Genomic DNA, 24,059 nt, shown 5'->3' with positions numbered 1-24,059 from the left:
AAAGTGGTTAAGGGATGGCCCAAGTAATCCAATGACTCTGTTATGTTAATGAACGAGGAGAACAGAGTGGGTAATTCATCAAATGTGAATTCGGTGAGTCTTACACATAATGAACAAGAAATGTCGAATGGTGATAACAAACGTCGACGCTTGTCTAGTTTCTTTTAGACTTTAGCGCCCCTTAGTGGTAATGTTTGTTCATTACAAAAGTGACTGCTGTTACAAAACTCGCTTCTTGTGTAACTTGAATCAGCTGTTCGGTAACAGCAGTTGCGTGTCTATGCCTCACGTGTGGTGCACGCTTTCTGGGGTTGGACGTAAGAAAAATACGTAGAAAAACTTTACAATCACTTTCCAGTTGAAGATGCATCAAACTGGAGAAGATGACGGCGAGCTGGTCGTGGTCCGAAAACTCCTTAAAGAAGTGCTGCTGGGTCGGGAGGATCCGGAGGGGTTCTTCGCGATGTTTCTGTCCATCCTGGGTCACCAGGAGACTCGCGCCCGGTTTCTGCACGTCGTCCAGCCTCTGTCGTCGGCCAACCGCTCCTTGCACGCCACACTCGTCTCCATCCATGAGGAATATTTCGCCAAGGTTTGTAATGTTGTCGTTGGCTATTTACCTAATCGTTATGACGTTGAGGGAGTGTCAGTTTTAAACAATAAATATCCAACTATCATTTTTTTCTATACTGCTAAAGCCATAGTTTCCCTTTTGTTCTTCCATAAAATTGTTGTGTCCTTTCTAAAGAATTGTCCCAAGTTCATCTGTAAATTTACATTTCATCGCAGCCAAAGCCAATTGTTTTTGTTGATCACATACCTGAAGTTGGACCTTTCTCTGGCAACTGTTATATGTTGTTTGTGAACAATTATTTAATACTAGTGCTGAACACATTGAACAAAATAGTCGAAAAAATGATACTACTTTCCCATGGCAGGCTGAAGATGATGAGTTGGAACTAGCAGTGACCTTGTCTCTTCTTGATGCACAAGATCACCCAAGAACCCGACCACAGACATTTGATGGGGCATCTAATCTAAACGGCCAGTCAAAGGATGGAGGAAGTAGAACCCTCGAGAAAGATACATGCCCGAACATGTCTGGTACAAGTCAGACTGTTATTGCCCAGCAAGGCATGGGCAGAAGAGATGACATGGACCAGTCGGAGAAAATAAAACACTCCAAAAGCAGACGACAGCGTCGGAAAGCGGCAGCCCAGAACGTTGTTGGTTTGCCCCGATCTCCATCGGGGACGGCGCCGGTACTGGTTTGGGTTCGCAGGGACTTGAGGCTGTGTGACAACCCGGCTCTTGTTGGCTCCCTGGAGTGCGGTGCCCCCGTCATACCTGTGTTCATCTGGAGCCCTGAAGAGGAAGAGGGGCCAGGAATGACTGTGGCTATGGGAGGAGCTTGTAAGTTGGACATATGTGTCATTGAGTTCATTTTGAGTCAATCAATGTATTCAACCTAATGAACCTTTTAACATGTGGCACGATCCGTCTCTGTTCGTTTCCTTGTTTTAATGTTGTCATACTTTAGGTTCGCGTGTCTGTGTGCTCGCCCCTCCCCTCCCGTGCTTGTCACTCCCTTTCGGATTGTTCTCGTCTCTCGTCGTCTTTCTTGTCTTTGTCTTGTCTTTCTGTTCCGTTATTCTCGTCTTGAGTCGAGCTTCTTATAGTCTGTCCTTTGAGTTCCCTCAATAAACCCTGGTCCAAGCTGCATTTGGTCGCCCAGCTCCATCCCCTTCATGACAACATGTATTCTCAGCATTGGATTACAAAGTGGTGATCTATTGTCTTCAACTAGTCTCACTGTCCACTCATTCTGTCCACCCCTGTGTGACAGGTAAATACTGGCTTCATCAAGCTCTGATCGCCTTTCGGTCATCTTTGGAGGGTATTGGCAGTCATCTGGTCTTCCTGGAGGCGACCGGTGTCGGAGCCAGCTCTCTACGTATGCTGAAGGAGCTGGTGAAGGAGACCGGGGCCCGAACAGTGCTGGCCAATGCCCTCTACGAGCCCTGGCTTAAGGAGCGGGATGACAAGGTGGTATCGACGCTGCAAAAAGACGGGCTCCAGTGCAAGATGTTCCACTCCTACTGCACTAGAGATCCTTACTCTGTCAGCACGGAGGGCGTGGGACTCAGAGGTGCGTCAAACACTGTCCAGAAAGTTGAAGCTTTGCGTGTCTTTACATTACCTCAAAAATGGCCAACAATCGCAGGGAATATAGGTGATAAAATCTCACTTCTTAAGTTGAAATAAACACTGTAACTAGGAAATAATGCAGCCATTCATCATTTGATTTTATTTCCTGGATGCTCACTTCCTCATCCAGTCATTCCAAAATAAGTTGAGCAGGTCACGGCTTCCAGATCCCGACATCGTAACTTTAACATGAGTAGTTACAACAATTGAGAAGAAAAAAAAAAAAGTGTTCATTTGTTTACTAGGAATTGGATCCGTGTCTCACTTCATGAGCTGCTGCAGACAAAATCCATCAGGCTCCACATCCGGTGCTCCGTTGGATCCGCCCACGTCTCTGCCCGCACCTTCCAGCTGGCCTCAAGGCATCGCTCTGGACACACTAGACCTTGCACGGATGCCACGCAGGAAGGACGGCACCACGGTTAGCAGTCGCCGCAGAACAACATGGCAAACCGTTACAGAATTCAGTCATGAATTCTAATTCTCGGCTTTCAGATTGATTGGGCAGAGACCATTCGCAAGTCCTGGGATTTCAGAGAAGAGGGCGCTCATGCCAGGCTAGAAGCTTTTCTCCACGATGGTGAGACACCGTGCACCAGCCTGAAGACCCCCAATCCAATTTATACCCACACATACTGCTTAACCTACAAACCACGTCATTTACTAAAATCCACCATGAGGAGTCTCACTAGTTTCCTTCCATTCCTGTTTCAGGTGTGTACAGATATGACAAAGAGTCAGGCAGAGCTGATTCCCCCAACACCAGCACTCTATCGCCGTACCTCCACTTCGGTCAGCTCAGCCCCCGCTGGCTCTTGTGGGACGCCAAAGGGGCAAGGTGTCGACCTGCAAAATTCCAACGCAAACTGGCATGGAGGGATTTGGCATACTGGCAGCTCACATTGTTTCCTGACCTTCCCTGGGAATCTCTCAGACCCCCGTACAAGGTTGGCAATACATTCCAGTGTCATGTTTCTCAACATTATTGTACATTAGCAATAGAAAATGTACAGATGGCTCTTTTGATGTTTGTAGGCACTGCGCTGGAGCAGCAATGGCGATCACCTGAAGGCTTGGCAGCGAGGCCGTACGGGCTACCCGCTGGTGGACGCAGCCATGAGGCAGCTGTGGCTGACAGGCTGGATGAACAACTATGCCAGGCACGTAGTGGCATCTTTCCTCATAGCGTACCTCCATCTGCCCTGGCAGGAAGGTTACCGCTGGTTTCAGGTAGGACAACGTTAGACTAACTCAACGTTTAGAGTGCACGTATTAAACGGTCATGAACATCTGCGCATGTGCGTAGGACACACTGGTGGATGCCGACGTTGCCATCGACGCCATGATGTGGCAGAATGGTGGCATGTGCGGACTGGATCACTGGAACTTTGTCATGCATCCCGTCGATGCCGCCATGACCTGCGACCCGTATGGCAACTATGTTAGGAAATGGTGTCCTGAAATTGCAGAGCTGCCTGATGAGCTCATTCACAAACCATGGAAATGCCCGGCGTCCATGCTACGACGTGCAGGTAAGCCATGCGGCTTCTCTAAACTATACTTTTGTAACTGATGTTACACTCACAAAACCATTTTAATATTACAATCGAGACAGATCAAACAATAATGTCTGTAATAATTGCTTTCCTTGCTCACAATGTCAGTACATAAATCGCTCCTCTTTACTCAGGCGTGGTGCTGGGGCAAACGTACCCTGAAAGAATAGTTACAAACCTGGAAGAGAGGCGTAGTCGCTCTCTTCAAGACGTAGCTGTAGTACGAAGACAACACGAAGAATACGTGGACAAACGCTCGGGCTGCGACTTGGTGCCTCTTCCCCCTCGCCTGGTCTCTGAGGCCCTGGGCTTAGCTCACCCGACTGCAGAAAAACAGTTCCTCCTTCCAGTTATCACACGCATGGAATTCAAGCATCAGATGGATGACCCAGACGCGGACGGCGCCGCCAATCCTTACAACGCCGTCCTCAAGGGCTACGTCAGCCGCAAGAGGGACGAGACGGTGGCATTCCTCAACGAGCGAGACTTCACAGCCAGTGTCTTGCACGAAGGAGCGCAGAGGAGGGAGAGGCTGGAGAGCGACCATCGCCGCATGGAGGGGCTCCCGCCCACACAGTTCCCACCACGGGGAAGAGCCAGACGCACCACAAACGCAAAGGACCGCTTCTCGAGCCTACCAGGTGGGGCTGTTCTTACTACACACAGGTGATCCATAGCCACAACCCCCAGGTTCAGTCCCCCCAGGATTTTTCAATCTTATTTTTTGTGATTTCTAACTCTTGTACTTTACAAAAAAAGTGAAAAAAAAATATTTATATGGGTAGTATGATGAGATGGTTTTAGAATAAAAACAAAATACATTTGAGAATTTGGAAAAGCACTTTCTTCCTATTGAACGGCTAACTTGGGTTATCAGACAAGCAAATACTAACATTCAACTACCGGTAATTAGGTCCCAGTTAAACAATAAAACAAGACATCCCGATCTTCAAATTAACATTTTAAAGTCACTATTTGATTGACAAAAAACGATGCATTAATAAACATACAAAACTTTGTGAACCAATAGTGGCTAGTTTGTTCACTGCTGACATCTAGTGGCAGAATGCCTGAAGCTTACAATACAAAATATTTCTTGCAAGAGTTCTGAACAATAACGTGAAAATATTAAGAAATATTTTTTTTGTTAATCATGGGTTTATTGTACAGTTGTCCACAGTGTACATACAAATTCAAAGTGCTTTTCATGTCCAGGACACTTATGCCTGCTTCAACTGAAATATCAAGGAAATAAACGTGACTTACTCGAACATCACTTCTTTGTTTTGGGGCTTTTTTGAGGTTCCTTAAAGTGAACCTTTATAAGCAGCTATTCACATTTGCACAACACTGGCAGAGTGGCCGAGCGGGTGTTTTGAGGAGGTAAGTGTGAACGGGTTTTAGTCCTCTATGGAGCGAATGTATCGCTCGTAAGCCGCCTCGTCCATCAGGGAGTCCAACTCGGAAGGCTTGGCAATGGTCATCTTCATTAACCATCCTGTGTTAAACACCAATTGTCAAATGGTTAACTTGTTGGCTGCAGCACCATTATTAACAATTCTGCAGTTAATTTATTTTTTAGTGCAAGTTTTATTTAGTGCAAGAGATTATTATATTTTTGTCAGACCTTAGCACTGCCTGGTTATTATAAACCATATAAAACACAAAGAAATAAATGTGACCAAACTTTTGCATCTAATTAAAAATACATTTAAAATTGAGGGAAAAAAAAGAACAGTGGTTATGCGTCAACATTTAGGGATGGGGGTTTCTTTTTTTGAACCAGGTGGCACACCAAGTTTGTTTTGGTGACAAACTTTTGTTTGTTTGTTTTTTGCTTACCATCTTTGTAGCAAGATTTGTTGACCAGGCCTGGTTTGTCAGCCAGTAGCGCATTGACCTCCACCACCTCCCCAGTCAATGGAGAGAAAAGCTCACTAGCAGCCTTAACGCTCTCCAGAGCACCAAACTCGTCTAAGACAACAGAAGTGGACAAATAAGTACATGTATTACATTTAAATACGTTCATTTAAGATGTTGGTTACCTTGTTGGGCAAGTTGGGTTCCCACCTCCGGCAGTCCACAGTAAACCACATCACCCAGGGCCGCCTGAAAGCAAGATTTAGCGTTGACCCAAGTAATTAATCGCTTAGTGTTGATGTTTTGATTGATTCACTCAACAGGACTAAATGTACCTGAGCAAAGTTGCTGATACCGACAGTCCCGAGTCCGTCGTCTCCTACACGAATCCATTCGTGCTTGTCTGTGAATTTGAGTGCTGGAAGAATTTTTTTCAACACAGAATATTTTTTTAAAAAGTACGTAAAGAGTTCTTTCTTTACTTTAGCTGGTGGGTAGCCACTGTGTTAGCACGCAAACAACACAGTAGACCTTGGCGAGGTAATACCTGCAGACAACCGGCTCGACGACGAAATGCTTCTTAGGAGCCAGACTTTAGGACAAAACCGATTAGACGAACGCTGTACCGGGCGTGATAATAAAGGGAAAAGTGGGGAAAAGTTAGAAGACATGCAGCAGCGGACAAGACTACAGGCAGACATCTTTCTTCTTTGACCTACATGTAAGTAAGTGGGCAAACACTCGCAGGCATGTGTTTAGCGCCACCTGCTGGTCTGGAGTATCACCGAATGACAGGGTAGCAATTTGTAAATATTAAATCCTTAATGCAAGAATTTAAAATATTTCTTAATTTTTGTTCATGACAGGCCTTTGTAGGTAAAAATTTAAACGGAGCATTTGTCGTAGTTCAAAGCTCTCGTTTTGCTTTAAATATTATTGTCACACACAATGCTAATTTCTTTAAACTAATTTGCATGCCTAAATTGCACTATGTGCATACTTACGCCATAATCACCGGGCAAATCAATTTGGATGAGGATAAGTGGTGCAGAAAAATGATGGCTGGATATTTCCAAGCATTCCTACTCCCACTAGAGGTCTCTATAAATGTATCTTGCTTCAAAAACATGAACGCCCCCCCTTCCACGCCTCCAAAAAGGCATTTCAGCGTTTCTACAAGTTGGGCCCAAACAAACAACATCCCATCTTACCTTAATATCGATATAAACTCTGCATATTGTATTGGACAGAGAAAACGTAGCAATAAAATATTCTAGCAAAATCTCTGAATTACACTAAAAACCTTATAGGGTGTATTTAACACTTTTATTAATACAAAACAACAGGATATATAAAGAAAATTTCACTCATGCCTTGAGGGAATTCTATTGCTCCAAAATGTATCATCTGTGAAAGTGGCATGATTTAAATGACAAAATCAAACAAACTCCCTTTGTCCCATTCTGGCTTCATAAACTAAATACACTTGTAAGACAAACAAAATGACACAAAACGACTAATAAAAGTGTTCCTCAACCTTGCCTCCCCAGCCCACCTTTTCTTCTAGAAGCAGGCTAAAAAGCTACAAACATAAATAAAGAAAAGCACATTTTGCTTGGCTTTTTTCCCCCCTTCTTTTTACAATTACACAGCTTGTAGAGAGTCCATCCAGTGTCCACTTTTCTTTTTCGTGATTCTGTAGGTGAGAACACAAATCCAAAAAAATACAAATGCAAACCACCGTGCCACAACAGCGTGGTGTGTGGAGAAAGGAGTGAAAACAAAGGAAGAAAACTATGTGTGTATCTATGCGTGGTGTGTGTGTGTGTGTGTATTGATGGGTTAGGGGTCCTTGGCGGGCAGGCAAGAGAGGGGTCTTGAGTCTGTAAAAGTCTCTCCTCACTGCAGGTTAGGAACTGCGAGGTTGTGAGGGCAGCTAGGAAGTTCATCTCGGACTGTGGTAAGATCACCTCACGCGCGCGCGCACACTATCTGGTGACGTCTAAGTGGTTCTCTCGTCGCCGTCTGTCTCCTGCTTGGTCCGGCGCAGATTGCTCTTCATTTTCACAAACTCAGGAGTGTTCTCCTGCTCCTCCTCGTTCTTCTGTTGCTCCAGCTCCAGCTGCAAAGATGCGTGCGGTTTGATTAAATGCGGGCCTAGAGCAACAATCTAACAGCTGCTTGTTGTGAGGTGAGTTGACCTCTGCCACAGCGCTCTTATGCAAAGCAAAACACAGCTCTTGACAATTCTGGTCACTCAAATCTCAAGGCACCGTTGTGCAGTATATTAAGATTGTTCCGTTTATTACATTGCTGTTCTTTTTTAATGACTGGAAATATTGCAGCCATTACCTGTTCCAATTTTTGTTGTCTTTTCATGAGTTCAATCTCCAAGTCGCTCCTCTTCTTGTCCGCCTCCTGCTCTTCCTTCTGAGCTTTGAGGACTTGGTCTCTCTTCCTCTTCTCCAGAACCTTCTGGAGTTCGGGTTTGTTCTGAGGAGCCAGGCCCCTGTGCGCAAAACAAACAAACAAGAAACAGCCCGTTACTAGCGCGTACTAACAACAAGAAGTATCAATTAAATCAAATATGCTGCAGATGAGCATGACCTCATTCCGCCTTGTGACACGTATTCCCCTTTCTCAGTGTTTTGGATTATAAACATGTCAGTGGTGCTCTCTTTTGGTTTTGATCCAGAGCCAATTGTAGCAAATTATCCAGTCTGCGGACCAGCACTGGAACTGACCATAGGGGAAAAAGGGATGAAATCATAGCCTGCTTCTCATTACTTTTCCAAATGTTGCAGAGACACAAGTCAGAAGCAAGTGGGTTTGTGAATTCCACACTCGCACAAATGTGTTTGTTCACACACAGTTGATGGTACACGAGCCGCAATAAGCTACATTACATTCCAAGACGTTAGTCCATCACTAATTTTGGCGGGATTTTGAAACAATTTCATCTCTATAAGAAATAACGTTATAAAAAAAATCTGTTGCAAGGTCAAATTGTCATCATAAAACCTCATAAAAGTGTACAGGCAGTATTTTAGGAAAAGGTTTCAAATGCAGGGATGGACAAACTTTTGCACTCAAGGACCCCATTGGATTTTTAAAACATATCCATAGACCAGGACATACAAAGTGTAGGTAAAATAGAATTAATTAACTCTATTCATTCTCATTTTAACCTTATTATTCCATTTAATCTGGGTATAATTTATTAAAAACCTACTATTTAGTAATAAAAAGTTCAACGTTGACTAAGTTTGTGAAAGTATTGCTCATTGCGGTTAGCGCATCCTGGGGAGGATCACAACTCATGGGCATGTGCTGCTGATGTCAAAAGACTCATTGGGGACAGTTCGTGTGCATGTGTGTGTGCGCACATCACGCAGCAATTCCAAATGTTGTGATGTCATCCTCCAAAAACTCAGACAAGTTGTGGGTTGATTAAGATCGGATAGAGGCTAAGATGGAAATGGATGAGCACTAAAAGCTTGAAAAGGATCCGCAGAGGCTCGATAAAATGCATTTGCATAAACTTACACGCACACACACTTTTCTATTCCCATTACCATACCTTTCACTCACTCACTCACTCACTCACTCACTCACTCACTCACTCACTCACTCACTCACTCACTCACTCACTCACTCACTCACTCACTCACTCACTCACTCACTCACTCACTCACTCACTCACTCACTCACTCACTCACTCACTCACTCACTCACTCACTCACTCACTCACTCACTCACTCACTCACTCACTCATACCTTTCATTCACTCACTCACTCACTCACTCACTCACTCACTCACTCACTCACTCACTCACTCACTCACTCACTCACTCACTCACTCACTCACTCACTCACTCACTCACTCACTCACTCACAATTCTACATAGACTGTCACACTAATACAATACCCCCCACATACTCTCACACACACACCCATGTTCTCTCACAACGCCCCTCCAACACCCAATCACACAAAAGATTACATAAGAGCAGAAAAAGGCCACCATTACTTTAAGATTTTTTTAACACAACAACCACCCTCCTCCTTTGATGTACTAACATGCCGTCGTCATGAATCTGGTCACTTTCATTAAACGTATTACTAAGTCTTGAACGTTACATAATCGTGCTCACAATGTTCCCAGAAGCTGTGGGAGTTCTCTCCCTCTACCTCCACCATGATTACTTGAGTGAAGAAGAAATTGTGTGCGTGTGTGCGTGAGCATGCAGTTTAAGAGTTGTCTGACAAAGGCACGGCCATTTGAACATCCAAAATCATTCATTTGAATGGTTACTCAGTTCTGAACTCATGTTTCCACTCTTTTGTTGCTTGGAACAGAATGATAGCTGGGAAACTAGCAATCGATGACTAAATACACCCACCAGACTGTGATGGTCAGTTGCTGTGACAACAATATAGTAAATAAACAATCAAAACACTTAACTACTTTGGAGTCGCGACTCACCGAAGCCCCTCAACTGCAGGGTCTGGCAATGTATCACTATGAAGACTAGTTTGTCTCTTGCCTTTGACACGATAGTATTTCTGTGTAGTGCAGCCAAGGCTTGAAAATAGTGGATTTTGCTTAGCCTCGTAGAAGTCGTGGACGGAGAAACTCAGCATGGGGGTAAAAGTATGTAAATTAGCCATCTATGCATATAAAGTTCAGATTATAATTCACTAATCTCTCCATTGTGGATAAAAAACAAAACAAACTAAACTCCCACTTTTGACTTTCAATGTTTTCACTTTTTAACTCTAAAACCACTGTTGCCAAGTCAATAAGATTCCATTCTATTTTTTGTATGATGGTGGAGGAGATTGAGGTCAGAGAGAGTAATAACAGTGCCTGCTAAAAAATGCTTACCACTCTCCTCCCTAGCGTGTGGACAAATGCTTTCATAATTATAAACCCTTCTGGCTCGGTCGCTATGCACAGTGAATGCCCCTCCAATGTTTTCTCCAAAACACAGGAATTTTCTTAAAATTGCTCAGCGTGCACGCGTTTGTATGTGTACACCGGCGGAGAACGGCCCTCGGCCGCGACTGTTTTGTAATCTTGATTACATCATATGCCCTTTTCATGCATCCACAGCAGCTCTAGCCACCCCATCAGCACTCTCATGGTCATGACTAATCCGCTGGAAAAAGAAAAAAGTGCTCCATTCCTCACACACTTCACACATTCCCAGCATGCCGTAGCGTCATACTAATGTTTGTAAATTAAGGTAACACGTGTTTAGCCCTGTGTAATGTTGTAACAACAACATTATGTATCTAAGTTCATGACTGTGTGCATTTGAGACGAATGGCGTCGCTTTATGATACTTTAAGTGCCGTGGTGCCACCTTGTTAGTCATTGGCAGAGGTTGGTCCCTACCCCTAGAACTAGGATTCACTGCACTTTATAAAAAAAAAAAAATTTAAAAAATTCTACTGAAGGCGAGGAAAAAAGACGAGTGGATGTTGTAAATAATTATACAGAGAAGATTTTAATTTCGCAGAACATACTTGCAAGTCTGCTTTGGCCTGCTGGGATAATCTATGGGGGTAGAAAAGATGGCTAATGCTATCATTCCAACTCTCTAAGATAAATTCTGCATAAAAGACTCATTGCATGACCTCGACCTCACTCTGTAGCGTCGCCTCACTCTCGGTCTTTTTATTACACACTCCCGTGATGTAACATCTGTCGCTATTTATAGATCTGCCACAAAGATGCTAGCGCTCCATCCCAGGAGGGAAACACGCCAGTGGGGATGGGGCGATCTCACCACACTGACCACATGACCTGCTTGGCCCCGTGCGAGCTTTTTGCATAACGCATCTGTGACACACAAATGCACCCCAGCTTTTATGTAAGAGACGTTATGAAGGCTTCGTGGCCTGCACTTTATATAATACTGGCGCTGGAGGTTGGATGTTATGCTCAAGACACCTAACAGACACCTCCCCCCCAAGTAGCTGACATCAGGTGGACCATCACACCAAGGACGTCCCATGTGAATTACATTACCTCAGCCTCCATGAGTGGAGGCTAGAATAGAGTGATGTGCGTGAGAGGGGGGGGGGCACAGAACTCCAATTCTGGCCTCCCTTCACTGGCTCCCTGAACATATTAAGAGTTTATCTGATGCCTCAAGTACGCAGACCAGAGGCTACTAGAGGTTGCAAGGGGACTAAGCGGATCCTCAAAGGGGATCAAACCTTTTCAGTTACTGATCCTTCCCTTTGACTGTGTTAGATGTTAGGCAAGCTCCCCTTTTTGTTCACTTTTAAAAGTCATCTATGGACAAATTTGTATTCTTTGGCTTTTGACCCAACATGAGCCTTGATATCGTTCTGTTTTAGGGTATTAATTGATTGATCGATTAACCAAATGAATACTGATGAAAATGTATTCTATTTGTGTTAATGGTTATCATATGATTGATTTTTACTCTATTACTACTATTTTACTCAGCACTTTGCATACAGCGATGCTTGTTTCAAAGTGCTATCAAAATAATGTTTCGTTGAGTAAAAGGCATGTAAAGAGACTCATCCTGCAGTTGGTGAGAAGGTTTCAACATCTGATGTGTTTACAGACCTCTTTTGGTTCATAAGCAGCTCCCTGTGGAGGTCCTGATGGTTGCGGGAGTTCTTGACCGGGTTGATTAATTTCTTGGGTTTGATGAGCTGATCGGAGTCACTCTCCAAACAGTCTGGCTCGGCCATGACACTCCTCCCTGGAGACAGCGACAGACCAGGGTCACGCGAATCTGAACGCAGACACAAGACCACAGGCCACCAGTATGAGATGGGACATTTAAATATGGGTGGAGATGGAAACCTATCCAATCTAACAATAACACTGTAGTTTGAATGACATCATAATTGGGTTTACATAATATTGTGTTCAGTAAACGGTTATTCCTTTGGGCTGTTTTTATGAAGTAATGCTCACGATTATGTTGAATAATAGTGATGGACTCATTACATAAGAGGAATGAAGAGAACGAGCCGCATGCAAATGGACAAACGAGATGGACACACGCACTCACTTTATCTCATTTTCTGCACATTTCCATTGCTGGCCACACGGTTTACAAGTCATTTGGGTAATAGTTGATATTTATTGAAGCCAAAAACAGCACAGTTCCAGAAGCACACTACAAGTACTACACAACGCACTTGTATAGCCAACGACAACAAATGTAAGCAATGCTTATGACACCTTATTATGAACAACAGACCATCCAACCTTTTTCCGTTTCAAAAGTTACTTTGACATACTGCCATTATGACAAGCAAAGGGTATTTCACTCTAAATTCACCTTTCCATTAGTCAGAAATGACTCTCGCATAACATTCAATCACACCTCATTTTAATTTGTTCATCTTCATCAATCTGAATTTAATCAAACCTACTTTTTTTTATTTTTACAATGTACTTCATCAATGAACTTTTCTGTAGATCCACCAGACTTAGTCAAGCAGATGCCAAGATATATCAACATTTTCTCAACATGACCCGGCGATTCCAAACCGCTGAATAAAGTGACTAAGACAATATAAATAGCTTAAGTTCCTTTACTCAAGTAAAGCAACAATACAAATGAATCGAGATGCGTAGTAAACTACTACTTAACTCACCCTGCAGATGAGGAAAGACGGGGTATCTGAACATTGTCGCCATGGCTTCTTTTTGGGTTGGATTGTCAACGAAAAGAACTAAAAAAAACACAATCCAGAAGTAGCGGTCCTGGTTTTTTTTTAATTATATAAATCGGAGCGCTTCTGCTTTGTCCTGCATCCACAGCTGGGGACAGTCAGGATTGAATGTCAGCTTTATAGCTGTGCTTACACACATACACCCACCCTGCCTCTCTACTCCCTCCCATTTCTGTTCAACATGCATCACTCTAAATTTTAGATTGCAACATTTTGTCTCTTTGTTAGGACGTTGTCTTTTCCATCGAATTTTCTAAATGCCTCTTTTCCAAGCATTCAGCATGGGGAGTGGGATTGCTTCCTCAAAATCCCAACACGCTACCGCGTTTGAGGGTTGCTGTAATAGAGCCAAAGCACCACTAGAGGTCAACATCCCTAAATAGGAGGCAGGCACTAATGTCATTGCCGTTACATAACAAACCTGTCTAGGATAAACATGGCACGTGATTGGTTGATTCTAAGGCGAGACGCTGCACACTAAAGGATGCTGCTGCCTGATGTGCATTTACAGTCAAATTGTCAAATACTCGTTCCTGACCCGCAAGGACTCACTATATTGTTGACAAATCAAAATATATAATACCTTATAGGAGCTGAACTAACTCTGCACCCATAAAACGCCCGGGTCACAAATTGGATTGACCCAGGATGTTGGATCAATTTGACCCAACTTTGGGTTGTTTCGGAAAAAAAGAAAAGTGCGTAGACGAGCCTGGGGCTGTGAAAAGGATTTGCTGGGGACTGGGGTGGGTCTTGGTCTGTGCGCGAGCCCACGCATGCTGTGCACATCAAAGGTGGGTTTTGTTCATGCCACTAGCAGGGGGTGGAGGCTCTCAAAGGCTGGCAGTGTTGTCAAAGTGTCCGTTAGCTTAACACATGTGCTCCTACTTCCTGCGTGGCCCCAGGCTGAGGGGAAGTGACATAGCGAGTTCAAAGGGGTCTCACAACCTCAAATCGGAGCCCTGCTTCACTTCTGCCTTTACCGCTGCTGCCTTTAAATATTCTATTTACTGTCACTTCTGGATCCATTTAGAGTTATAGAAATGTGCTATCTGGTATAACATTGCAAGATAGTGGTTCTCAAACTTTTAACACCAGGTATCAAAATATACTTCTGTTCTCCAAGTACCACTATCATGACCGAGACTAAAATGCAGTAGAGTAGGAAGGCTGTTTACCAAAAAATTACACGGAGGCTAGGATTCCTAAAAAGCACATGTTAAATGCAACTGAACTGTATTTAACATAAGCACTGTGCTGGAATAGTTTTACGGCACAGTACAAATTCAGCACGGCTTGAACATTTATTTCAGCAAAACTCCGTTACAACGAGAGACATTCTGCAACTTTTGAGAATGCCTTATAAGCATAGTGTTAAAATAACCGCCAGGACACTGGAGTTTTTAGAAATAGTTTCAATACAATTGGAATTTCATCCACATGGAAAACGCTACTGATTAGTTGTAACGTAATTATTTTCCATTCATTGCAGGTTATATAGTGTCACATGTTACTTTGAAATGCTCTTGACAGCTTGAGGCAAGTGTTTTTATTTCAATCACCCCCACTTCAAACAAGGTAATGCCTCCAAACAGTGATGGCTCTGTCTCGTTTTTTTTGTTTTGGGGTGGAAGGGGTCGTACCTCAAAACGACGCTCATGTTTGAGCGTGCATTCATCTACGATCTCATTTTTAGTTGAGTCACTTTTTTAAGACATTAAAGCAGCAATGAGTCTTGGATTGTGACACTAAAAGCTCGGCACCCTCCAACCACTGGGATGGCGGCCAATTTTTGTGCATAAAACTCTGTTGGAAAGGGTCCACTTATTTCCTTTTTTTTAAATCACAGACGGGCTTGCTTCAGTGGCGAGATTCATTCCGAAGCGTCTCCATCCTAGCACTGTGAGCTCTCTACGACGACAGCCCTGTAGGCTTCCTTCTATACCAATGAACTATACTCCACTATGTATGAACTGGGAGAAGATGAGCTAATTTCCCAAGCTATCAAGCCATTACTTGAAGTCCTTCTTCTCCAGAGAACAGACACTATCACTTTTCATCATTTAATGTCGGCTCGGACCAAAAGCACAGGGCCAAGCCGGACTTTCACCCTGGACTGATCGTGTCCTGACTACGTATTTTCTCTTTCAACACCTCGATGTGCCTTTGTGTTCTCCCAGGGTGCTGCTTTGGGACAACACTCACTGCTGTTCCGGGAATCCCATTACAAGACTTTTGTTTATTGGTCTTGGGAACCAACACACAATCCCATCCCCAGGCAACACACACAGTAGGACAGAAAACGCAATGGGCCTTCCAAAAGGGTCTGAGAGCTGTGTCTAGAAGAAAAAAAGAGAAGCATTTATAAGGTATTCTAAATGAAAAGCATTCAGGCAGTAAAGGAGAGTGAAGTTGGGGGAAAAGAGAGGAAAACTGGGTCAGACAGTCAATGGGAAGTGGAAAGGGGAGTTGGCTCAAGACACATTTCCATTGTTTATTTCAGTCCTTCTCTGCTATTTGAATAGGCTGCACTGAATCTCAAAATCATCACACTAAAGACCATGCCGAAAATCAAGCCCGATACAAAGCCCCCTATTCCACTTAATCCAAGTGATAGTTTTAGGAAACAAAAGAGGAAGTAAATGAATGAATGAATGGGCAAGTGGGGTTGGCAGAAGCAGAGATCGCACAAACTGATATCACACCAAACCATTTCCCATCACTGACTTCTCTGTTTCACTTCCCCTAAAAGAAAAAAAAAAAAGAGGATTTTGACAAGAAAATTGAGGATTCCTCTAAGGCCTTACTTGGAATGCTTTGTGTTCCTACCTTGGGGGCCTTTTGTAGATCTATTTGTATCATTTCCTATGAGAAAATCTGTTTTGAAATTTTGAAAAAATCCCAAAGCCATTGAACTGATTTTCTCTCTTGGACATGGAACAGACACAGACAGCAAGGAGGACAAAGCAGCTGGTGGTCATCTTGACCATCTGACCCCTCTTTTCCTATCCTGAATGGTGACGTGAACGGCCCTTCCTTCTCAAAACTCGCCGTTATCTCTGTCAGATGCGTGCTGGTGACCACGCCCATTCTGTCATCAACACGCCATGATATGTTTTCCACAGGAAGGCATATAAAGGTCATGTTTGCAAAACATAGCAGTCGACATCTTGCTGTTTGTGTTCTTTCTTGAGGCCTAAAGCAAAGCTTTATTGTTTTCACTCTCACCAGCTTTAGGTGTCACGCTAAAAGGCATGTTTCCTAACGACATAGTTCATATGAACATACCCTCATGCACATACAAAATGTTGCACATTTAAATTATCTTGGACAGACTGTCTATTCTACTCACAGATGGGAGGTCCGTCCCTCAGGAGAATGGCGTCATCATTAGCCCTACAGCAACCCCCACACCCCTTTTCTCTCGAACTCTCCCTTGTCCACTTTCCTCTCTGGCTCTCATCGCGCATGCATGCACATGCGCACGCACACACACCCTTGTGTTACAAGCCGGACGGAACCGGGTACGCGCCCAGCAGCTTGTCAGTTAATGAAGCGACCATTCAGCCATAAACAGGAGAGGCCCTAATTAAAGCACACAGATAGATAGATGGGCTTTTAAATGACAGCTGTAGGGGGTGTGGCCCCGGCCGGGGTGCCTTGAGTGCGTGTGTGAGTGAGGTGAAAGTGTGACAGAAAGAAGTGCTTGGAGAGTGGAAGCCGGTGGTAACAATCAGCTCACTTCCTGTGCAGGCCACAAGTACGTACACGCTCCACACCATGACCACGCAGATAAACCACAGCAAAGTCACGTGGTGCAAATTTACGAACAATGGTGCTTCAGAAATAAAGTGGTGCTATGCTAATGTGTATAAAGACAGAAGGCGCTAATTAGACAAGGGAAAAAAACGAACATATATGGTGAAGTACGGATGAGCTAGATAAGAATTGATCATTTGGCATTGAACAACACCAACACAAAATATGCATACAAAGGTGCAGGTTGCATTGTTGTCTACTTGGGGTTGCCATCTTTACATTTTAAACTGTATGTGTGCAGATTTAAAATCGCTATAAATCGTATCTCGTCCTGACCAACTACTTGCGTGGGTGAGGAATAACATGAGACATCACAGCGGGTTGTTTCGATTCTGTTGTACTTCCTGTGCATTGAGACCTCAAAGGGACGCCCCGCTCCCCCTTTTCTCCCACAGTGTGATGATGTCACAAGGGAGATGCTAGGTTATGGGAATTTACAACCAGGGTTCTAGGGTCAAAAAACATAAGCTGTGCAACCATGTGAGCACACACGGCCAGTATAGCGTCAGATATTGCGAGGCATGTAAGCTTTGAGTGCGATATCATAGGAACTGTTTTTCCTACTCTAGTGGCTTTTTATCTGTTCGCCATCAGATATGAGGATTTTATTTTTGGGGTGGTATTACGGGCAGAGTGAATCATGGTAGTGGTTTGCTGAGTTTCCCATGCAGCACAGTAATCAGATAAAAATACCAGATTCTTCCAGTTTGCTGTGTGACACACCATGCCACTTTTGCCAATCATCACATTAGAGATGTGCAGAAGGAAATCCTGAAACCAAAATTACCAAGAGTCGCACATTCCTTTTTACTTGTTTATTTAGCAAGAATTTTAAGTGGAAAACCTCTGCAGTTGCAAATCTCAAGATTGTTTTTCCTTTTTGTCCTTTTTTGAAAAATGACACCACCACATAAATGTAACATTGGAGCAAAAACGTTTGTCCTGTCTGCCAGTATAGTATGTCAATAATTGTAATTGGAATGCAGGGTGCGTCTAGTTTTTGTGTAATCTTTTTGAAATTTCGGGATGCAATAGTTGTGTTCAATTAAAGGAATGAATTAAGAAGCAAAACCTATTTGACGTTTTAAGTTCCATTTGTTTCTTGTTAGAATCAAGTATTCCGCCGATCATCTTCCCGATTACTCGAGTCATCCAAATTTGAAAAATGCTAACTAAACTGAATTCTGCTACATTTTTTTATAGAATGTTGCCACGAAATCAAGCATTTTATCATTCATCACAAAAAAAAAGTCCATGAAATACTGGAACTGCTATTATTCAATTTGCTCATGTTCGGCCATGATCCAACCCTGACATAGTTTTTTGTTTTCCCTACATAACCCCGAACAGCCCTCCGGGGGCTCAAGGCACTTTACCGAATGAACAGGGGACGGCGTTTGAAAAGGCAGAGCCGCAGCGCCGAGTCATGCTGTAGGAATGCGATGAACCTGCAATGTAATTGTCTCACAACTGTATGGCTATCCAATCACATCTTTGCCTGCTTTGAGCGACAGGAGCACGTGCATGCAAGGGATAGGCACTTTTCTTTCAAAAGGGTCAAATCCAAATGCTTACTCAAAGCAAATTTTTAACACGTGCCTTGCGTGGACGTGGAGGGGGGCTGGCTGATGAGAGGTCACACCTGTCAATACAAAATGGCTCTATATAGCACACGCCTCTGTTGCTTCACAGCTGAGAGTGACACATGGTCTATATACATATGAAGGCCCGGTGGAAACAGGTGGCTCGCACGTGTGCACAGTCACACACACTTACCCTACTCTGCATTGAGTCCCCTGATGTACTCTACCACAGTATGGTACTAAGCGGCAGTGATGCAGAGAGGAAGAGGCTACAGAGGGTCATCAAAGCAGTAGAAAATATTTGGAGTTGCCCTTTGACCTCTCCACCTCCCGCTGCCCCAGTCGAACAAATAGCATCATCAAGACGGCGCTCATTCTGTTTTGACTCTGTTTCACCTGTTGCCCTTTTGCCAGCCGCTGTCGAGGCTCCGAAAGCCCGCCCCTAAAAAAATAAACTCAAAAGCAGTTTCTTTCCCAGAACCATAGCTAATCAAAACTGTCACATGAACTTTGAGCACGCTACTGTGAAGTCATAATACATGCGGCAGATACTGATGCAATGTAAGGCAATTTGACAACAAAGTTGTGATGATGCCATTTCAAGGAAGATTTTTTCATCATTTACATTCAACAAGCTGGAACAACTCTGTATTGTGACAATCTTAGAAGACATTTATTTTTACTGCGCAGACTTCAAAAAGCCACATGGCCCAGCCCTACTTTAGGCTTAAACAGTACAGCCCATAAAGCTTTTCCAAGGGGGGTATTTAAATTTCCATGTCCATGGGGAAAGGTCTGAACAAATATTGCTGCCTATCAGGAATTCCACTGTACCCCAAAAACATGAAGCAAGTAGCATCCGCTGTGCACTGTCAAGTCGGGTATGATGAAAAAAAACAAGTCTTTTGTTAAGTCTGTTCCACTTCCACATTGAAAGCTTTGTGCACTACTACGGTGTTTCCGCCCCTCATGGCGGGCGGGGGCGGAGGGGTATCACGCCTCCCTCCTTGCTTTACACTGGCTGAGCCTGGAGGGGATCTCCAATCTCATTGGCTGCACCGGCGCACACCGGGGAGGATTTGGGAGGTTCTCCTTTGTTTACATGCTGGCTGGGAAAACCCAATAACAACTGTTACCTCGGGCAACCAGACGATCCACAGTTATCCACACGAGAGCGCGCGCGCGCACACCAACACACAAAAGTGGCATCCACATCCACGGTCTTTGTTCTGAGTCATGTACTAAATATGGCACCCAACTGCATATTTGGAGTTAGTAAGGCAGACAATTGTGACTATTTTCCAGGCTGTAACAGTTCTGTCTCCTCTGTCCCTACTTGTGCTTCAAATAAGATCATATAGATTGATACCAGCTAACAAAAGTCTTAATCCAATCCTCAGCAGCCGAGACACTCAAATTATACTTCACCCTCTCGGGTTGGAAAGGAGCTTGGACGTTGTCATCCGTCCTCAAGGGTTGCTGCAAAGCGGCCTAGCACACTAATGGATCCATATCGTGATTGAAACCTCACAATCAATGGGGTTCTTTGTGAAAGCCACGAGGTGTGTGTTTTAGTCTCACTAATAGTGAATGCTTATCTTATCTCATTTATGAGTGAATCAACATACACCAAACATACCGACTCGGCGTGACTGACTTTTACATGCCCGCACATGCACGGTAAAGTTAATACCTGAATAGTGACAATATATAATCGAAAGCCACAGGGCAAACGTAAACGAAGCTTGTGTCCTGTTGTGTCACGCTTGTTTACTTTGCCTCCTAATACTTCATTCATAAGGCATAACAGATTATACAGACAACAGCAACAGGCGAAAACACAAAAACAACTGACGATTTCAATAAAACGGCTGCTCCATGCTAATCCAATCATGTCGCCTCTATGGCATCGAATGCATGAAAAAATAGGTCACAAATCTACTCTTAATCACTAGTGTCATAATAAAACATTAATTTCTTAGACTGCATCGTAGGCGACGTCGGTCTTTGAATTGAGGATCGCAAAAGTGTTTGATGAGTGTTTTCCTCAACAGCAAGACAGCATTCACACATTACTATCAATGTTATAGTCAAACTTTTGCCATCAAGCAATAAAGTCTACTTCATGAAAATAAATGACAAAGCAATCAGTTTTTTTTATTTATTATTTTCATAAAATTTCATTGTGCAGAATTGAAAACCTGACAGCATATTTCATCTCTGTTCTTTTTTGCATCAACTGCCATAACTTAACAATATCAAAAAAATGTATCCATCCACCCTCGAGCAATTTCACGTGTATTTTCTATTTACACTGACAAAATGCTCATACATTCCTACTTGGATGAACAAAAAAACCCAACCACAAAAAAGCTGAATTACGTCACGTCAAATCCAACCTAAAGCGATGATCACATTGCAACTCAATTCAGATTTTTTTTGCACATATCCAACATATATCTGATTTTTTTCCCCCTGTAGTGTGAACAGTACAATTATGATTTTTTCCCATTTGTCCTGGGCCTCTTTTGAATATGGCTCATGTTATGAACGCTCATCCGTATGCATATGACCTACAGGTCATCACAAGCCAAATATGCAGAAAGAAATTAGGAGTAACATCGCCACTTTCAAAGTATGACAAGGAATTCATAAAAATGCACCAACAAGAAGGCCAGAGGGCTAAACTGAAAAAACTCAAGTTGTACACGTCTCGAGGATCAGCGCATTCTGCTGACTCACCCACTTTTAACCCACAGACAGACCGTCAGGACTGTTTTCAGATAATACCATCAACAAACACACACGCACGGTCACCCCTTGTGGACACACACCCAAATCCATACAGATCCCAAGAGATGAACCATAACCACTAATGGACATGTAGGGACGTCGAGAATTGCAACTCGAACGGAGTTTTTCATTCGAATTGAAATTCCTTCTAGCGCAATAACTGTAGAAGCATTCCAGTTGTAACACTCGCAACAAAAAGCACAGTGACAGCATCCACCCTTACGGGAAACAAGAGACGGAAAGAAAAGAGAGGGGAGGGGGTTCAAAGATCAGAAAACAGATGTAAATCCTTTAGCAAACGCCACTGCAAATGACTAACATATGTGAGGGCGCCTTCAACTCGCAGACTGACAGGACAGATCAACACCACAGGACAGGACAGGCCAGGACAGGACACCGGCTGTCACTTGCGGCTGTCACATCTGATCGTCCCTGAAAGATGAGTTGAGAAAGTTTGCAAAAGTTGCCCTTTCACCGACACCACGCTACCTTTCAAAAACGGTCCAATTGGACCCTGTTTGTGAAATCTTGGTTAAACTTTGACAAAGTGAGTGTACATGTATGTTTAAACAACAGTCTTGCGACATACAATTTGCACAACACGCAAAGCACTCAAACCCAGTGATTGATTCTGATTTACCTTAAAAGGCAATCTTCACGATTATTCATTAATTCCCTCAAACAGTACATCTTCGTAAATCATAGGAACATCTGCTGCACGTGCAATTCTTTAATATACGAAACATTAAAGGCTAAAAAAAAAAAAAAAAAAAAAAAGGTACGCTAGGATATACTTTGTGACGTAAACGACTTCTGAACATTTCACTGTCCCAAACAGTAGACTGTAGATTGTGAGAGAAGTGACGAAAGTATGTATACAAACGTAGCCTGTGTGTATGTGTAAACTACACGTTGCATCTCCTGACCCGTTTGTTGACTGTCGCGCCACAACAAAAGCAGAACAAAAGAGTTTGCATTTTGGAATTCGCCGTCAATTATTCGCCTTCTTGTTCTCTTGTAAGTTCTCGCTACGATAGCTGAGCCCCCCCGTGTCCCCCTGCAAAAAAAGCGGCTTACAACACCCACCCTTGACGGTCAATCACAAGCCCTGCTTTTGTTACAGGACGCTCATGAACGCAACCTCAAGCCAGCACGAGACCCAGACATGCACGCACGCACGCATGCACACTCACCGCAAAGTCAAACGGCGACAGCACTTCTTCCAGTTGTGTACCAAAAAGTGGTGAAACGGTCAAAAGGAGCGCATCTCACGGTCACGGGTCGGCTTCGAGGTGTGTCTACGTCTTTTGGAAATTGCTCAACTCCTCCATACGCACACTCAGCCGGGAAACACTCGATATGTAAATTTCAGAGTGGGAGTGGCTGAATGACGTCACAGCAGAGCGACTCCCCTTCCTCTCCTCCGCTCATCATTCAACCCAAGTACAAATGCTTCTTTACTGTAAAGTAGTTTTTTTTTTGCCAGCTTTCTGCTTCACTTCTTTGTTTTGATTCTTAATGACGTTTTACTTTTAAACAGCTACATGTGCATTCTACTCCTTTATTAAAATAACCCCGTCATGATGACAACATGATGTAAAAAATGATGTAAACAAGCAATAGAGGAAGAGAGGCCGTTGTTTACACACAACTCTTTAAAAACATATATAAATACTAATTCTCCATTTGATCTTGGGGGCGGGGAGGGGATAAAAAACAGTTGCAGCAGCAAAGTGTAGAAACACGTTCCACTGAGCATTAACACAAAAGATTGGGAGAAGTTTGGATTTATTTATTTATTTATTTATTTATTTATTTATTTATTTATTTATTTATTTATTTATTTATTTATTTATTTATTTATTTATTTATTTATTTATTTATTTATTTATTTGTTTATTTGTTTATCTGTTTGGCTTTATTTTTTTCTGTTGTCACAACACTGACTCATGGCGAATGCGTTATGTCTTGGCTCTGGCCAAAAAAAACATTAGCTGATAGGATTGTGGCACTAACAAATTCTCCAGTTAAACAAAAAAGAAAATGCGTAACATACAGGTACAATCCGCCCTACACCATTCAGCACAACGAAACATGAGATAAGGTCATCATAAGAAGCCTGTTTTTAATAAGTGCTTGTTTTGCACTCACAAAATGCAAAATCCAAAATAAATGGTCCATTTTTTAAACAATTGGTGCTTGCCATCCGTGTGTGCCATAAGATTCCTTCCTACCCAGCGGTGTTCATCTGTCATTCACTTCTTTGATTACAGTAGATCAGCATGATCACTTCTCCTTTAATTACAGGGGCCTGGTCCGCTGCTTGTCGCAGACCAAATATCCCAAGTATTCTTTGTGATAAAGCGTAATCTTCTTAGCAATGAAGGGTCAGTGGCTCGACTTACCCACCATCCTTCTGTTAAATCCGCTCTATAGCAACCCTGATTTTCATGGTGTATCTTGCCCTGCTTATTTCCTGGAAGCCTAACCCGCTGGGTCTCCATT

At 43.2% G+C, this 24,059-nt stretch overlaps 3 protein-coding genes across 8 annotated transcripts; 1 reads left to right on the top strand and 2 right to left on the bottom strand.

Moving 5' to 3' along the window:
• The first annotated feature begins 238 nt into the window (after window positions 1-238).
• On the top strand, window positions 239-5,040 carry si:ch1073-390k14.1 (deoxyribodipyrimidine photo-lyase). 2 transcript variants are annotated; one of them, XM_061283211.1, is made up of 9 exons: window positions 239-592; window positions 939-1,413; window positions 1,847-2,149; window positions 2,454-2,629; window positions 2,704-2,788; window positions 2,923-3,155; window positions 3,244-3,438; window positions 3,515-3,740; window positions 3,899-5,040. In XM_061283211.1, the coding sequence occupies exons 1-9, from the start codon at window positions 365-367 to the stop codon at window positions 4,432-4,434; spliced, it is 2,457 nt and encodes an 818-aa protein (XP_061139195.1). In that variant the 5' UTR covers window positions 239-364; the 3' UTR covers window positions 4,435-5,040. The 2 variants fall into 2 exon arrangements, with proteins under 2 accessions (XP_061139195.1, XP_061139196.1); XM_061283212.1 differs by lacking the exons at window positions 239-592; window positions 939-1,413 and adding an exon at window positions 1,501-1,758 and having other exon boundaries at window positions 3,899-4,502.
• On the bottom strand, window positions 4,537-6,359 carry LOC133157015 (glycine cleavage system H protein, mitochondrial-like). 2 transcript variants are annotated; one of them, XR_009714930.1, is made up of 6 exons: window positions 6,172-6,359; window positions 5,960-6,042; window positions 5,810-5,873; window positions 5,607-5,738; window positions 5,067-5,262; window positions 4,537-5,021 (listed from the first exon to the last, which is right to left on the bottom strand). XR_009714930.1 is itself a non-coding variant. In XM_061283213.1 (5 exons), exons 1-5 carry the CDS (start codon window positions 6,323-6,325, stop codon window positions 5,165-5,167), a joined length of 531 nt encoding a protein of 176 aa, XP_061139197.1. In that variant the 5' UTR covers window positions 6,326-6,359; the 3' UTR covers window positions 4,537-5,164. The 2 variants fall into 2 exon arrangements, 1 of the variants encoding a protein (XP_061139197.1); XM_061283213.1 differs by having other exon boundaries at window positions 4,537-5,262.
• Window positions 6,360-6,928: 569 nt separating this feature from the next.
• On the bottom strand, window positions 6,929-22,925 carry fam107b (family with sequence similarity 107 member B). 4 transcript variants are annotated; one of them, XM_061283217.1, is made up of 4 exons: window positions 22,748-22,925; window positions 12,236-12,374; window positions 7,977-8,133; window positions 6,929-7,746 (listed from the first exon to the last, which is right to left on the bottom strand). In XM_061283217.1, the coding sequence occupies exons 2-4, from the start codon at window positions 12,361-12,363 to the stop codon at window positions 7,627-7,629; spliced, it is 405 nt and encodes a 134-aa protein (XP_061139201.1). In that variant the 5' UTR covers window positions 12,364-12,374; window positions 22,748-22,925; the 3' UTR covers window positions 6,929-7,626. The 4 variants fall into 4 exon arrangements, with proteins under 4 accessions (XP_061139201.1, XP_061139200.1, XP_061139199.1 ...); XM_061283216.1 differs by having other exon boundaries at window positions 12,236-12,407; window positions 22,748-22,924; XM_061283215.1 differs by lacking the exon at window positions 22,748-22,925 and adding an exon at window positions 13,282-13,466.
• Between the last annotated feature and the right edge of the window lie 1,134 nt (window positions 22,926-24,059).

This window comes from Syngnathus typhle, linkage group LG7, assembly GCF_033458585.1.
Source record: "Syngnathus typhle isolate RoL2023-S1 ecotype Sweden linkage group LG7, RoL_Styp_1.0, whole genome shotgun sequence".
NCBI lineage: Eukaryota > Metazoa > Chordata > Actinopteri > Syngnathiformes > Syngnathidae > Syngnathus > Syngnathus typhle.
This window is presented reverse-complemented; position numbering and strand designations above follow the sequence as displayed.

What these genes read in the sequence shown, in the direction of transcription:
- LOC133157015 (XM_061283213.1), bottom strand. Translation starts at nt 6,325, where the DNA reads ATGTCTGCCTGTAGTCTTGTCCGCTGCTGCATGTCTTCTAACTTTTCC. An exon ending in GTCGAGCCGGTTGTCTGCAG is followed by an intron (nt 6,043 to 6,171) that starts GTATTACCTCGC and finishes AAATTCTTCCAG; the next exon opens with CACTCAAATTCACAGACAAG. An exon ending in GTATCAGCAACTTTGCTCAG is followed by an intron (nt 5,874 to 5,959) that starts GTACATTTAGTC and finishes TCTTGCTTTCAG; the next exon opens with GCGGCCCTGGGTGATGTGGT.
- fam107b (XM_061283214.1), bottom strand. Translation starts at nt 13,324, where the DNA reads ATGGCGACAATGTTCAGATACCCCGTCTTTCCTCATCTGCAGG. An exon ending in CTGCTTATGAACCAAAAGAG is followed by an intron (nt 8,134 to 12,235) that starts GTCTGTAAACAC and finishes TTTTGCGCACAG; the next exon opens with GGGCCTGGCTCCTCAGAACA. An exon ending in GACAACAAAAATTGGAACAG is followed by an intron (nt 7,747 to 7,976) that starts GTAATGGCTGCA and finishes GCATCTTTGCAG; the next exon opens with CTGGAGCTGGAGCAACAGAA.
- si:ch1073-390k14.1 (XM_061283211.1), top strand. Translation starts at nt 365, where the DNA reads ATGCATCAAACTGGAGAAGATGACGGCGAGCTGGTCGTGGTCCGAAAA. An exon ending in ATGAGGAATATTTCGCCAAG is followed by an intron (nt 593 to 938) that starts GTTTGTAATGTT and finishes TTCCCATGGCAG; the next exon opens with GCTGAAGATGATGAGTTGGA. An exon ending in AAGGTTACCGCTGGTTTCAG is followed by an intron (nt 3,439 to 3,514) that starts GTAGGACAACGT and finishes GCATGTGCGTAG; the next exon opens with GACACACTGGTGGATGCCGA.